The 15,515-nt window shown below is 33.5% G+C and overlaps 2 protein-coding genes across 3 annotated transcripts; one reads left to right on the top strand and one right to left on the bottom strand.

Annotated features, from left to right (window-relative positions):
- Window positions 1-1,912: 1,912 nt before the first annotated feature.
- Window positions 1,913-3,116, top strand: LOC146138195 (zeta-crystallin-like). 2 transcript variants are annotated; one of them, XM_083394799.1, is made up of 2 exons: window positions 1,913-2,616; window positions 2,710-3,116. In XM_083394799.1, the coding sequence occupies exons 1-2, from the start codon at window positions 1,969-1,971 to the stop codon at window positions 2,971-2,973; spliced, it is 912 nt and encodes a 303-aa protein (XP_083250925.1). In that variant the 5' UTR covers window positions 1,913-1,968; the 3' UTR covers window positions 2,974-3,116. The 2 variants fall into 2 exon arrangements, with proteins under 2 accessions (XP_083250925.1, XP_083250924.1); XM_083394798.1 differs by having other exon boundaries at window positions 1,913-3,116.
- Window positions 3,117-3,204: 88 nt separating this feature from the next.
- Window positions 3,205-13,158, bottom strand: LOC146138194 (ribosome biogenesis protein bop1-A-like). The gene is made up of 17 exons (XM_083394797.1): window positions 12,526-13,158; window positions 12,343-12,415; window positions 10,959-11,041; window positions 10,498-10,569; window positions 8,774-8,928; window positions 8,403-8,520; window positions 7,832-7,933; window positions 7,095-7,214; window positions 6,912-7,025; window positions 5,621-5,782; window positions 5,368-5,518; window positions 5,125-5,263; window positions 4,790-5,024; window positions 4,488-4,673; window positions 3,798-3,900; window positions 3,544-3,736; window positions 3,205-3,399 (listed from the first exon to the last, which is right to left on the bottom strand). Exons 1-17 carry the CDS (start codon window positions 12,583-12,585, stop codon window positions 3,246-3,248), a joined length of 2,220 nt encoding a protein of 739 aa, XP_083250923.1. The 5' UTR covers window positions 12,586-13,158; the 3' UTR covers window positions 3,205-3,245.
- Window positions 13,159-15,515: the final 2,357 nt, after the last annotated feature.

Raw genomic sequence — 15,515 nt, 5'->3', positions numbered from 1 at the left:
TTAACCCTCAAAAGCGCCGCGCATATGAAAGTCTGTTGTTTTTCTTTAAATCGAAACTGAACAAACTACCTTGACAATTCAATGCGAAACCAACATGCTATTATCACAAATACAGATTCTCGTTCGCTTCATTAGTATAATTTATTTAAGCAAAATATATTTAATTAGCTTTTTATTGGAAAACTTATATTTCGATTTTGCTACACATGTTTGAAGACAAATTACATTATAACAGACTTGCGGGATGACGTAAAGCTAGTGGACGCCTGGCGTAGCCGCATAGGTTGGTTGTATGGCTGCATGCTATGCAAGATTTTGCCTAAACCCAAATCACGATTTAGCTTATTTGCGTCGATTTTAACTTGTAGGTGCAGTTGCAGAAATGTGAGGCAGGCTACATTTCAACTTCTTTCGTTTTTTTGGTTTTCATATAGATCGGTGGCAGAAACGCACAAAAAAAAAACTAACAAACAATATAAATTAAGACAAACAATACCATATAAATTACCAGTATAGATTAGAAACATAAATTATTACGTTTACTTACGATTCTAAACAAAGTTTAGTTTACTGATTTCTATGAACCTTCATCAAGATCAATGCAAAATACTCACAGTTATTAGCATTCTATGGTTTTATATTTCAATTTTTTTAAATGATTAGAACTAGTTAATATATATAGTATCTACACGCCATAAAACTAGAACGCTTCTTGGTACGCTGAAACGGTAATGCCCGATCATCCTACCCATGCCCATTGCCCACCCAGCTTGACTGCATTTTTTTCCACAGAAGCTTTCGTATGTGGTTTACAATATCTGTTTTTTAAATGTTCAAAATATTCAAGAGAGTTTGTTTTGTTGCTTTGTAAAATCTAAACTAGCGGTTTATAAAAATATTAGACAAACCACACTTCAAGAAACACTAAAATAGATAAAATTTAGTTCGCAATCAGGGAAATTCCGTGTTTTATACACTCGGCCAACACTTGGTCAATGGTCATACTCCTCAGGCTTGCCAGATTGACGTTTTTGACAAATTTATTGGGCTTTTGACTTTTTGTAAAGGCTTTCTAAAACCAAAGAGTTATAATCTCTTGGCTAAAACTATTTAAAATGCATAAATTTATATTTTGAAAAGTTTTTAAATCTGAATTCTAAAGGTCACGATTGCAGTCCAGTCCCGTTCCACCAAATATATCTTTGGTGTTGATTGCTTGCCTATAGAACAAAGAGGTTATAATCTCTTTGCCGAGAACGCTGCCGGTGACGTCATTTGGCGTGTAAACATTTTTTTGCGCGCGAATTTTTGGCAGCCACATATTAGGGCATGCAGAGGCCTTATCTTGCCGGACCATTAAAATAAGAATTCACTACACATTAGGGGTAATAGTTATTATATTAATTCTAACATATTTATGCCTTCCTTGGAACTTCAACTTTGACAGTTTTGTTATTGTTAAAATAAATGTAGGATTATAGACCAGCACCAAAATTGGTTCTAACCACAAGATATTAATCACATAGAGAAAATACAGAAGCAATATGAAGACATAAACATATTAATCAAATTTAAACGTATGCTCATGAGTTAGATTGCATTTAACCAAATTGACAATTACAAATAATACTACATTTCCAGCCTTGTCATTACTAAGATTATATTCAGCATTCCCATTGATAAACATTTACATTTTGGTATGTTGTGAACAGGTTATTTGCCTTGTGTTGCCACAACACACCAGTTTGCTTTAAACCTTATAAAAGCTTTGTAATAAGTTATTATCATACAATTTAACCTACCTACAGTTTGATTTAATTAATCAAAATTTCAATACCACAACCCAGGGTGCAAGTCTAAAAGGTTTAAAAAATTTTAATTTTTCATTTCTTTGTTGTTGAACAGAGTTGTCTAGAAACCAATTCTTTGTTTGATATAATTGATAGATAAAAAATCTCACCAGTTACAATGCTTAAGGGAAAAGTGTTATCCACATCCGTAATGCGCGCTGTAGTTGTGTCAAAATTTGGGGACCCAGATGTGCTGGAAGTACAAAGAGATGTTCCAATACCAGTCTCCGGGCCTGATGAAGTTTTGATTAAGGTCGCTGCAATTGGTGTTAACCCAGTGGATACTTACATAAGATCTGGAAGTTACGGCCGCCTTCCCAAACTTCCTTATGTTCCTGGAAATGATTTGGCTGGAACAATAGTTGCAATAGGTGAAAATGTAAAAGACTTTAATGAAGGTGACAGAGTGGCCTCATTTATGAATGCAAAGTCTGGGGCATATGCTGAGTACTGCAACGTACATCCCAACTGGCTGTTAAGGTTGCCTCAAGATTATGATTTTAGAAAAGGAGCTGCGATCGGAACGCCTTATTTTACTGCCTACAAAGCATTATTTCTTAAGGCAAATGCCAAACCAAATCAAACTGTCCTTGTTCATGGTGCAAGTGGAGGGGTAGGGATGGCAGCTTGTCAACTTGCAGTGTCACACGGTATGACCGTAATTGGAACTGCTGGTTCACAAGAAGGAATTGATGCTGTTTTTTCGCAAGGTGCAAGTGAAGTGTTCAACCACAGAGAAGAAGGATACCCTGAAAAGATTATGAAGGCCACCCATGGCAAAGGACCAGACATCATACTGGAAATGTTGTCCAATGTTAATCTGAGTAGAGATTTGGAAATGTTGGCACCTAATGGAAAGGTATTGATTATTGGATGCAGGGGATCAATTGAAATCAATCCAAGACTGATGATGGGAAAGGAAACATCAATTCAAGGGGTTGGACTATTTGCAACATTGCCGGCTGAGTTTGCAGAAATGCGAAGTGCAATTACTGCAGGTTTAAAAGCAGGGTGGATTGATCCATGTGTGGGTACTGAAATATCATTAAATAATGCCAAACAAGCACATATAGATGTCATTCACAATGATGGTTGCAAAGGAAAAATGGTACTTATTGTTTAAGTGACTTGTTTTTCATATTAAAATGTACTGTATACAACTTCATATACACAGGCTTTAAAGAACCCTTTGCATTGTTGTTGTTTTTTCAAATTCTGACATAAATCTTTCATAGCTATAATTCTATGCAAATAAAATAAAAAGTGTAATATTTAATCTGATCTGACCTATTGCTTTATAAGTCAGAGAGGGTGATAATCTCATTTTATGTAAGATAATCAGGCAAGGTTGACACAATTGATTTTATTTGGCAATGTTTAAAATATAAATATACATCATGTAAAAAGTCTTATTGTCATGTCAGCTGCAGATGAAAATACCCATGGTTGGAGAGGATGAAAACATGTATCCAAAACACCTAAATTTCTTTCCACTTTGTGTCCTTTTAGTACTTTTACTGGTACTATTAATGGGTTTTGCATCAAGTCACTGCAGAAAAAATGCATATGTTATAACAAGGGGAACATTTAGTTGCAGATTTAAAATATTTGCCTTTATAAAATGAAAAATTATATTAGTTTACTTTAGAATCCACCTACATGTATTGTGTTAGTAAAATTTTATTTAATTTACCTGTAAACCATGCCATGAGTAACTACCACAGTGCCATCATCAGCACCAGAGGCAAACAACGGGTATTTAGGATGAAAGCAGCACGACCGTATTGCACGCTTATGATAGCGCATAGTTTTGTAAGGTTTAGTTGACAGATCCATATCAAACCAAGAGAGTCGACAGTCATAACTTCCAACAAGAAGATTATCTCCTAAAGTGATATTAGGGTTGTAAAAAAGTTAAGTTGTTTTAAAGCTAAGCATCAATCTTACCTCCTGGATGTATTGCCATGGAGGAGATCCATTTAGAATTTGTCATTAGCTTTTTGGTTAACTGTTGTTTAACTAAGTTGTATACCCGTACAAATTGCTGAGTCTGAAAACAGCATTTTATCAGTCAGATTTAAAAGTGTTTACATCAGAGTAAATAAAATAAGACTGTGTTAATCCAGACCCATTTTGTTTGGTCAAAAAATCGGTTTAGGTAATATTACTATTAACAAGTTAGGTAATCTTGTAAATGGAGCACCGTGTTAAATCAAACCGATTTTAAATTAACTAGTTTGTTGGCGAAGGCTATAGATTTGACCTGCAAAAAACAGGCATATACATTGGCTATTATTTTCACATACTAACTACTATCTAAAACTTATTATTAATTTTCACACATAATAATTTAGTTTATCGGGTTTAATTGTTTTAAAACTTTTTGTCTATGACATGTGAGTTTCCACATCATTGGGTTAAAATGGAATGGAAGAAATCAAGTTCCAGTGGTTTTATGCCAGATAACAGGGATTCCCGTTTTTTAGGTTATGGATTAATGAGGTCTTGACATTGATCACAAAACCTACTGTAGTGTATAATTATACAAATAGTTTATGCCATAAGTTTAAAATATATTGATAAAATGATCCCGGTAGTTAATTTATTGTGTGTCAAACAAAATGCTTTACAACTTACAGCTACAAAAATAAAAGGCAGGGTTGGGTGAAAGAGAACACATTGAACCAATCCCTTGCATTTGCTGAATGGGTTTTGGGATCGACGTTTTGTTAGCTGATGTAAAAATACTTGAGAATGGCCATTGCCGGGAATGACAGTAGAAAAGTAATCGCCTTTGGTATGCCATGTAACTTTTCCAACCTCCTAATAAAAAGAAAGTAAAAAGTATAAGTGACAAAATATAAAATAGATCAAAATAAAAACTGGCATAAAGTTCAGACAAGTTAGGTATTAAACTGGTTCACCACTAACTAAATCACCTTTGGGTGTTTTATACTGAGTCTTAAACCATCCTGATATTGAGTACCAGATTCAAAAATTTTCCATGGAGGAATTATAGCATTTGTCTTTTCTTGTTTTTTCGCTTGATCAAGATTTTCATCTTCTTCCAATTTAACTTGCTCTGGTTCCTCATAAGATTGCAGCAAACTGTCAGTGGCCTGATATACCAGCTTGTCCCCCACACAAGGGTTGATAATAACAACATACTCTCCTCTGCAAAAATATGTAAAGTGATAGTTGGACGAAAACCACCATGAAGAAAGAGTCTTACTAGTTTACACAAATTTACAAAACAAACACAAAAGTATCTTACACCACAACAGTTAGAAGACAGACATTTTCATTTGGACACCATGATACACATTTGACAGAACCATTGTAAGGCATTTTAAGCTCTCTTATGCATCTTGCTGACGAAACTTCCCATATACGAATTACTCCGTCATCAGATCCTGTTGTAAAACAAACCCCGAAAAATAACTACGTACTTACAGTTGACACTATCGTTATTTCAATAAATACAGCATGTTTACTGTTTAGTTTTAGTACCACTTACCAGATGCTAACCATTGACCAGTTGAATCTACTGATATAGAACGAACCATAGCTTTGTGCCCACGATAGCAAAGAGCTTGAAAAGTTGGAAATGGTTGCAAATCTTTAGGCTTTGGAAGATTTGGTATTAAATCTTCTGAGTCTACATTTACCTAATGAAAGAATTTTTATTACAAACAACCTGAACTAAGTTTTATTTAAAAAAATGTTTAAAAAGATATAGAAGACATCGTGTAGAAAAACACACTTCTTACTTTCATTTTCCGTTGCCTGGGACATAGATATAAATCTAAGCATCGTGAAAATCTTTCTTGTATATAGGCTGGATATTGTGGTACATTGAGAAGTGCGTCATATTTTGTTGGAATAAAATCAATCTTACGCTCTTCCTCGTCTTGTTCTTTCCACTTCTCAATCTATGTTATAAAAAATGTTGTGTGTAACTCATCAATGGTTACCAAACTATATATTGCTTTTTGTACAAAAATATCAGTGTATGGGTTGTTTTGAGGTTACAGTATGATTAATATAAAGTAGGCAGTATGACTTTTCTTGATTTGCATGTTACATTATAAGCCTAGGTCACTCAATAGAGAGTTGGCTACAAAAGTTATAATACTCCTGTCCTGTCCAAGGGGGATTACAACTTGTTGACCACAAAAGAGTCAACAAAGGTCTAACACAGTGGTTCTTAACCTTTGGTAACCTGTCAAACCCCTGTTATTCTGCAAGCGTTCGTCGAACCTAAAATTTTCGCTAAGTATTCGTTTCTTCCTCCTGGCAGCTGAAACTGGGCATATTCAAATTATAAACTTGCATTAATATAGGTTAAATTGGCCAACCTTTTAATTTATAATGTTACATGACACCTTGGCAGGTAAAGGGATTCAAAGTTAGCCTGAAATAACAGCATTTATGCTTCAAGAGGACGTTCTCGTCGGAACCTTGAAACAGCTGCGTCGAACCCCAAGGGTTAAGAACCACTGGTCTAACATGTTTACAGTAAACTTGCATGCTTAAGTAAGTACACATCTTAAACATCGGGATATTTAAACATTTGGTATTTAATAGAAAAAAAAAAGTTAACTTAATTTTTTTTACTGGCAAAATCAACTGTACGATAGAGTGTATGAAGATACATGGCAGTCGAAAATAACTGAAAAAAAAGTTTTTTGTAGGGTTTATAAAAAGTTTTAAGTTACTTAAGTTCTGTTTCTAGGAATACTAATCTGGGTCTGTTTCTGATCTTTAAGAAATAAAATCTTACATAAATGGTAGAAGCTTCATACTTTTGTTAGGAAACTTCATAGCAAGTATGTTAAGCTATTCTCAGCACAGCAGACAAGCATTATATATTAAAAAGTGTACATAATGTGAGGGTCATAATTATTGACCAATCCAAAACAGGTGATTTTGTTGTTAATAAATAAAAATGTGAATCTAAACTAAAATTTTTAGGTACTGTGTAGTGCAAGCTGATTTCTGAATATAATTTTTATGCAAAAAAAAAGTTGGATCCCACATCTCTACAAAAATTTTACAAACCTCTTCTTCTGTTGGCAAGTACTCTGGTGGGGGGTTATAAGATGCTTCATGTCCTGGTAGGGTAAGCTTTGGGGCTGGAATTTGCATTTTTATTCGAGCCTGTTCACTTTTTGTCTAATAAAAAACATGTTTTTTTTAATGGTTTGAAAAACCTTTTTTCTTTGCATTTTATAGCTATCTCACATTAGATGATGAGTCCTTTTCTTCCCACAAATCATAAAATTTGGGAATGTCATCTTCAACAGACTTTGGCTTTCTTGGCTTAAGCCAGCCCATCTTTATCGCATGCACAAGTTTACCAACCTAACAAAATATTCCATTAGTTACTGTAATAGTGTAATCAACGAAAAGGGAATACATAATAAGGCCAATATCTTAACAAGAATAATCTATAATGCCATAGTATTAAGATCAAATACATATTATAAAGCGAAGTATGCAGTATTATCCCATGACAGAATAAGATCTAAAATCGCCTAAACAAGACCTAAACCCATCGACTTAAGTTCCAAATTCACTTGAAAGAGGCCTCAATAGACAAAATATGTCTAAAACGGTTGACTGGCGCCAATGGTACGCCTCTGTTGTGGCACCGCAATATTCACCCCTGTTAGGGGTTAGTGGTACGTAGAGGGTGGGTTTAGAAAGTGGGTTCGGATTGTGAATATTTGGCAAGTTAGTGATAGAGTTAGGGTTGGGGTTAAGGGTTCAAGGATGTACAGTTTGGGATTTATTCCAATTTAGACAGTGTAAGAACTATAAGGTATTAGTCCTATTTTGTTCCGATTCTGATCTGTTTTTTATTCTGACGTTTATCTTATTCTAATTTCGGTCTTCTAACTGGAGTCCAAGAAACCCCAGGCCCAACAGTTAGTTTTATGCTTGCATTTAAAAAAATATTAAAAATGTACAAAATATACCTTTCGCTTTTCAAGAACAGAAGGAGTGAAACTTCTTTTGTGCTCTGGGATATTAGTTACAGGATGTATCATCTTCTCATGGGTAAAAAAGTCAACATATGGCTGTAGAAACATGTATTGTGGTGAGTGCTTCCTTGCAATTTTCAAGCAATTGGACAGAGGGTTTGGCATTCGTTTACAGCACAAACTGACAAGCTGACAGTGTCAGTCTCCTGGAGTATCCAGCAATATAAGTTGGGTGCCAATGCATTACCATAGCATCAGTAGTCATTCACATTAGTTAGGTATTGGAGACAATTGAAGAAACAATTAGCTTTTTACTTTAGTAAGTGAAATTTAGCTTTTCTCATATTAAAAATCGGTGATTTAAATAACATCTCAGATCCATATACCTATTACTACTACTACAGAACATTAGCTAACTAAATGAAAAATACACAACCTATGTCAAATATAACCTTGTTTATAATAAAAGCAAGTAGATTTTCTATAAAAAAATAAATGAACATTGCCATTAAGTATCATACTATATATTTATGTTGAACAAATAAGTCATACTTTTATTGTTTACCTCATGTGGGTCAAGTTGATTGCTATAAAAAGATCCACTTTTTAACCTATCTATGAGATGTAATTCATCTTCTGTTAAAACATGGTCTCGCGCTGTTGACTTGTCATGGATTGTCTTCCTAAAGTAGTAGAAACACTTTACTATAACCAGTGGTTATTAAAACACATTTCATAGGGCAGTGTAAATATTTGCCTAATATGTCTTAAAATGTGTACTATTCATTCAAACCAACAAAAAATTCTGTTAGCAAAATTTTGCACAATATTTTTGTGGCATACATTTGACCATTATAAAGGTTAGTATAATACTAGTTAGAAAGTTAACAATTTTATTTAACAAATATTGCCTTAAATGTTTCACTAAGTAAATACCAATAATCTGGATTTTCCATTTTGTCCAAAAATTTATCAAGTTCATCTTGATTTCGTATAGGTTTTCCAATTGATTTGCCATCAAGATCATAACCTATGTGTGGAAAGTTTTCATACCACTGCATAGGAATATTTCCAACAGTATTTCGTAAATCCTAAAAACAAATTTTTGTATATGGTTTATAATTGCATTGAGTCCATAGTAAAAAACATAACAGGTTAATTTAGTTTCGATAAGTTGACTTACCTTGAACTATTTTCCACTTTTATAATTTACCTAAATGCAACTACTTACAAATACAATACAATAAAACCTTATGTATAGTCAATATTCTTTACAGTATTCATTTTTTTGCAAAAATGCCTAAAATTTTAAGCACTTGTGTTTTTTTTCACAAATGTGTACAAGCAATGCAAATAGTAAAATAATGCTTTTTTATAGATTTCAAATGCCAATTGTCACATCTAACCCACACAATGGCGTATTCAGGGGGTTGGGGGATAAGACACCCCCTTTTTTAAATGATATTATCCAGGTTTTTGTCCAGGTTTAACTCACTGTCTGAAGCGGCAATGTTTTCAAGGATGTATTTTTTTTTTGACAATTGATAAAGTCGAGCCTTCCTTTTTTATCATTGATACACACAGCTAATGTTCCTCATTGTTATCTGCGCTAAATCCAGTGTTGAGTAAAAACTTTGTTCAGTATTGCAGGTTGCGAAAGATGTGCTTGTAATTTAGTATAGTTCTGTACATGGAATTAAAAAGCTGCACTGCTGATAGTGGAAATACGATTCTATCAAAATCAACCACAAATATTTAACAATCTTGGGTTTAGTTTTTGCCGGAAGTTAAAAGTTAACGATGGCGGGAGTGTTCATGATGCAAGTGTTCATATTTGGAACATTAATTGGCTGTTTCTAATCATATTTTTACTATTTGAGACGTCATTAGCATCACTATTTTATAACGTCATACCTGTCACTTTTTAATGACGTCATTATTTATTAACAGCGGACGAAAATAAGGGAATTCCTCAAGGTAAAAATTCGGAACCCCTTTTTTGAATTTCTGGGTATGTTCCTGAGCCAACGCAATCACTAGTTGACAGTATACATATAAAGCCTTCAGTACCCATTTTCTATTTCATTAAAGTTTCTAAATTTATTTACATTTGAGTTTCATACAAATAAGTACCCAAATTATTTTTTCAAGCTACGCATCAATGCAAAATTGACCAAATTATGTTTTTTCAAGCTACATGTGAATAAAAAATGCAAGAAATCAATTTGTAAAACCACACAAAAAAGCTTTTCATCGATTTCTGGCATTCTTTATGAAGAGATTTTAATTTAAGCTGTTCAGTTTCGGAGTTATTTTTATTTTAAGTAATTTTTTTAATCTGGCAACTTTTATAGAATTCACTGGTTAGGTGAATTTCAATAATTCTCAAGAAGTCATAGAAAAGATAGATGTTATACCAAAAGGGTAATTAAATAGGGGTAGCCTAAAAAAAGCAGCGGCATTGCTAGGTCTAACGCAAACAATGTTGATAGCATACTTGAAGAAAGAAAAAAAATGTACGGAGGCAACTTGGACAATTTTACATGTTATGATTATTTTGGCACTTTGCACTTGTACTGATTTTCGGCTCATGCGCAAAACTTAGGGCACCTGCGCACACAGCAAGAATTACAGGAAACCATTAATATAAATATCCCAACCTCTTCATCTGATGTATCATGTTCATCTTTGTCAATTGGAACAACTCCCTGTTCTGCTTTTGAAGCAACAATCTGAAGAGCAATGGATTTGAATTGCATTATTATTTCATAAGACAACAAAATAGGTTTTCTATTTAAACAGAGATACCTTAGGTATATATGTTTTGCACAGTTAGATATTTGTTAATAAAGTGATATACATTGTGTGGACACATATATGTGCAAAAACTGGCAGAATATTTTGCCAGCAAAAATTTTTAAACTTGGTAGCACAATTGTTTTGTCTAAAACGCATTGCATTTGTGTGCTTTAAATGGGTGGTAACAGGATTGTACATTGAACAGCTTGTGAACATCTAAAGCTGGTTACATTTACTCAATTAGTAAATCGATAGTATTTAGTAGCATATTTCTACTGATTAAGTTCTGTTTTTTGCCTAATTAAAACAACTTGTTTATGACCTTTATAGTGTCAGTTTCTTTTGAATATTCATTTTCAGATTCAGAATCCTCTTCTTCCCCAATTCCTGAATATGCACTTGAATCTGAGAAAACAAAACTTTAATTTAGATAAACTCTTGAGTAGTTTAATATTGAAGGATATTTACATATATGTGGAACTTTCTGCTGATATATATCATGTCAACTACTAGTGCTGTGGTTCTTAACCTTTTATGAATGGAGGCCCCACTTCAAAGGCTATCAACACTTTGCTAATATTTTGGTAAAATGTGCCATGAAATGTTATACTAGGAGTTTCTAAAGTTATATTAAACACCACAAATTTCATGTTTAACTGGCCTAATATATTTAAAGCAGTATTTGCTTGTGGCTCAACTAGTGATGTTTAAACTGGAATATTGATCCTAAGATTCAAATCAAAGCTGGGTTCATATCCAACATTGCGGTTTATATCTGGTAATTGTTTTACCAAGTAAGATTGTGCCTAATTGTTTTACCGCGCAAGGTTCCGTCTAATTGTACATACGCGAGTGGCAAGTTAAGATAAAAAAATCTTGCGGTAGTGCTGCGTCAGCAATTTTTTTGGGGCAACCAACTACTTGTCGATAACCTTCTCCTAATACTTAAGTGTCAATCAAGTCTTAATGGGATAGTCAATTATGTTTAATACCAATGCAGGGATTTCACAATTTTCTTAAATACTGTAAGTTGCAAAAGTGTCATTCTATATCATGAAACGTGCTGACCTTGGACAAAATGCGCTACGGGGTACTCAACATGAGGCCAATATTCAGCAAGGTTATGCACAGCGTAAGTGTTAATAGTAGCTTATTACTGGCAAGGGTAACTTTGTATTCTTAACAGCATATTATTTGACAGGCTTATTAGTGGATGATATTTTTAGCAAATTGAAAGTAAAACTAAAACATTATAAAACAAGCTGAACTTGTGTAGAGTTTATTGTCTTGCATTTTCACTTTCTATATGGGTAAAAAATTAAGTTGGGATAACAACCTGTTTTATACCATATTTTATGTTTTTGTTTTGTATTCGTGTAGTTATTCATCACAAATTAAATACATGCTTTAAATGCCAGTCGTTTAATGCTTTAAATGGCAGTTGTTGTTTAGAATGTAAATCATATGTAACCTAATTTTTGATTACCATATAGATGTGTTAGAAACAGTTTGGTGATTTATTACTGTTTGTCACTAAAGGTATTATGAATGTTCCACCAAAAAAGTAGAAAGTAAATAATTATTAAATAATACACTAGGATCCTAAGGTTTCAAAGTCTGCCAGGGTCACGATTGAAAAATGCTTCCCTAGTTGAATATGACATTTTAATAAAAGGAAGCTCACTATGGCATCCTATAGTCCATACCTTCACTTTCATAAGAATCATTGTGTCTTTCTGCACTGTCAGAATCAATGGGTTTACATGGAAACAAATTTTGCTGTAAAACACAAAAAGTTTATATGACAAATTGAGCACTGTCAATCACACAGTATGTAATTTAAAAATGACTAAATTGGAAAGTTAATACAAGTTTAATTGAATACCAACCTCTTCTACAAACTGAGACTTTTCCAATTCCAATGGAAGGTGTCGTTTTTTTGTCTTCATTATTACAAACTGCTAATCTTTATATATCATATGCTGCAGAAAAGTGTGAATGTCAGTCGACAATACAGCTATAAATTTAGCAAACATAGCATTATTTTAAAAATGTGTTCAGAAATAAATATGGTTTTCAACAAATGTTAAGTTTATAGTTTTGTAACAAAACCAATCTAATATAATTACATTGAAATAAGTTTAGGGAACCAAGTCTTTATTGTTTTTCTTACATATCCATTGCTTTTCGAAAGATTTGACTAAAGTCACTGTTTTCGAATGACTGAAGTCTTTCTGGACAAATAATATTCTGATGAGCAACCCAAAATTAATCAAAATCCTCTTTTTGAAAACAACATGGAAAAACATTCCGGTAGACGGTGTAAATACAAAACAGGCGGTATGTAATGTTCTAAATTTCTTTGTGATATTACAAGTGGATCATTGATATTCATAAGACCTGCTGGAAAATAAGGCAGATCTAAAAGTGATGATTCGGGTACAGTTTGGTTTACTGGTCACCTGAATGGACTAACTGGAAAGAATGGCAGATCTCTATAAAATTTTGCGTGATGTACATCCGAAAAAAATTAGGGTGACCGGATGCAACAAAGATCAAAAGTGCACCCCGGCATTAGAATATATGGGAAAAACGTGGGCATATTCATTTTCTAGGGGTGCAAGTCTAGTCTGTTGAAAAAAATTGAGGGTGCACTTCTCATTCTTTCCATAGTGGTGTTGAATAGTAGATTTTACGGCGCTGGTCTAGAATCCTACCACATTTTTATCCAGGGGTTTTAGATTACTAACAATATTTGGGTTAGGAAGAGTTAGCGTTTGGGTGGGTCAAGTATTATAAATATATTTATTCTTACATATTTATGCCTTTCTTGTAATTTTAACTTTGACAAATCGTTTTGTTAGTGTTAAAATAAATGTGGCAGGATTCTAAACCAGCGCAGATTTCACACCTAAATTTTGGAAAACAATTGCGTTGTGATAGAATTCTAAACCTCACACCCGTATCTCAGTGAAAAGTTTCAAAAAATAAGCAAGTTTAAAATAAAAACCGGCGCTCGTCTAGAATCCTACCACAACGAACATTATTTGGGTTAGGGTGCCGGTTAGCGTTTGGGTTTGGGTGAGTCCAGTAATAGTGTTAAACAACATTACTTGACCTACCCACACCCAAACACTAACCGGCACCCTAACCCACATATTATGCATTGCTTAATAATCATTTCAACGTTGTGGTAGGATTCTAGACCAGCGCCTAAAAACCTTGGAGCTGGTCTAGAATCTCACACTTGTTTAACCGTAATGAAATGAGTTGTCAAAATTGAAATTGCAAGAAACTAATACATATGGGAGAACAAATATGATAATAATACTTCACCCAAATAATGTAAGCAATATAAAACCCTTTTGACAAAAATGTGATAGGATTGTAGACCAACGCCAAAACTTTAAACAATACTTGTTGATTTTACATCTTCTATTATTCGAGAAAATAAAATACTATAGCAGATCGAAATTACTGAATTGTTAGCCCCCCAAATAGTGCGCATTAACAAAACGTTGGGGAAACACTGTTTTAGACAATAACAGATAGATAGATATATTTTATTTGCACGTTTGTAATCGTTTTATAAAACAGAATGCAAAGAAACAAATAAATTAACGTGCAGGGTGACGAAAGACTCGAAGGTCACCAAGTCAGCCACCCTTTAAAACACGATAGATTGTATAATGTATACCGGTACTGCGAAAAAACACAAAACTGCAGAAAAAAACAAAATACCAATAGTCCAATAGGCAATGCCCATTTGTAGGCACATGTTTTTTTATATTTAGTACACGTGACTTCAACGAAAAAAAATCATTCCGAAATAAAATTCCCTAATCCGCAAGCTTCACAGATTTTTTTTCAAAAAACAGCTTCGTTGTTTTACCAGAATGGATAAGTAGAAGAATAAAAATACTGACATCATAAAGTTTAAAATTATTTTTATATACAGAAATATTGTTTTTTTAAACATGATTGTATTTTGGTCACGGCTGAATAAATTCAGCGAGCGGGTTTTTCATATTTTACTGCAGAGCTAATTAATTGTTATTCCCCTTGCCAAACTTGTGTACCTTGGTTACAACTTTAAAATGTGGGTAATACTAATTCACGGAATAAAGAATGGTCGGAATGGTCACTAATTTAAGTGTTACCCCGCTAAAACAATTATTAAACCAACGCACAATATTTGGGTTAGGGTGGGGGTTAGCGTTTGGGTGAAGGTGGGTCAAGTGTTATTATATTTAATAATAATACTGTGAGAGTTCCGACCATTCATCATTCCGTAAATTAGTGTTACCCTTAAAATGTCGTGATTTAGCTCGAGTTTTTAGAAGTACGCTTTTCATGTTTACAATTCACTGTGTTTTAAACGTAAAATTAGGCAGTTAAATTCAAGGTATGAGGTAAATAATTATTTAAAAATCAGAACTAGGCTGTTTTAACGACTCGCCCGTGTACTGAAATACAAAATTTGCACTGCTGTACACAAATCTGCAAAATTACAATACGATTTACTGGTAAAGCCGTGGAAAGTACTTCAAAACTAAAGTTCGATACACGGATATGCATGGACTGAACATAAATTTGTTTTGATATTAAGAGGCCGTGTAAAAAACAATATTCCAAATGGTTAGTATTCTGAACAACTTAAGTTTGGAAATGAGAAGATTCAGGCAGATCTAATAGAAGGAAATTATGCATGGGAAAGAAGGTTTTAAGGTTTTTTATACTTATAGAAGCAATACAAAACGCGGTCATTCTTTTTAAAATCTTCAAGCCTTCAGTTAAATATAATTGTAGAAAATTGTGCTTTACACAAAGAGTTATTTCTGTTGCTCCCAACATAACGTCTGAAATTATAGGAAGATGG

Source organism: Ascidiella aspersa, chromosome 7, assembly GCF_963924565.1.
Source record: "Ascidiella aspersa chromosome 7, kaAscAspe10.2, whole genome shotgun sequence".
In the NCBI taxonomy this organism is placed as follows: Eukaryota; Metazoa; Chordata; class Ascidiacea; order Phlebobranchia; family Ascidiidae; genus Ascidiella; species Ascidiella aspersa.
Note: the sequence above shows the minus strand (reverse complement) of the source record. Positions and strands in the feature narration are given on the sequence as shown.

Bases quoted from the DNA above. Each gene is read 5' to 3' on its own strand.
- LOC146138195 (XM_083394798.1), top strand. From the start codon at position 1,969: ATGCTTAAGGGAAAAGTGTTATCCACATCCGTAATGCGCGCTGTAGTT.
- LOC146138194 (XM_083394797.1), bottom strand. From the start codon at position 12,585: ATGAAGACAAAAAAACGACACCTTCCATTGGAATTGGAAAAGTCTCAG. The intron at 7,026-7,094 runs GTGAGATAGCTA...GTTTTTTATTAG, and splicing joins AAAAGGACTCATCATCTAAT to ACAAAAAGTGAACAGGCTCG. The intron at 3,901-4,487 runs GTAAGTTGTAAA...TGCTGTTTTCAG, and splicing joins TGCCTTTTATTTTTGTAGCT to ACTCAGCAATTTGTACGGGT.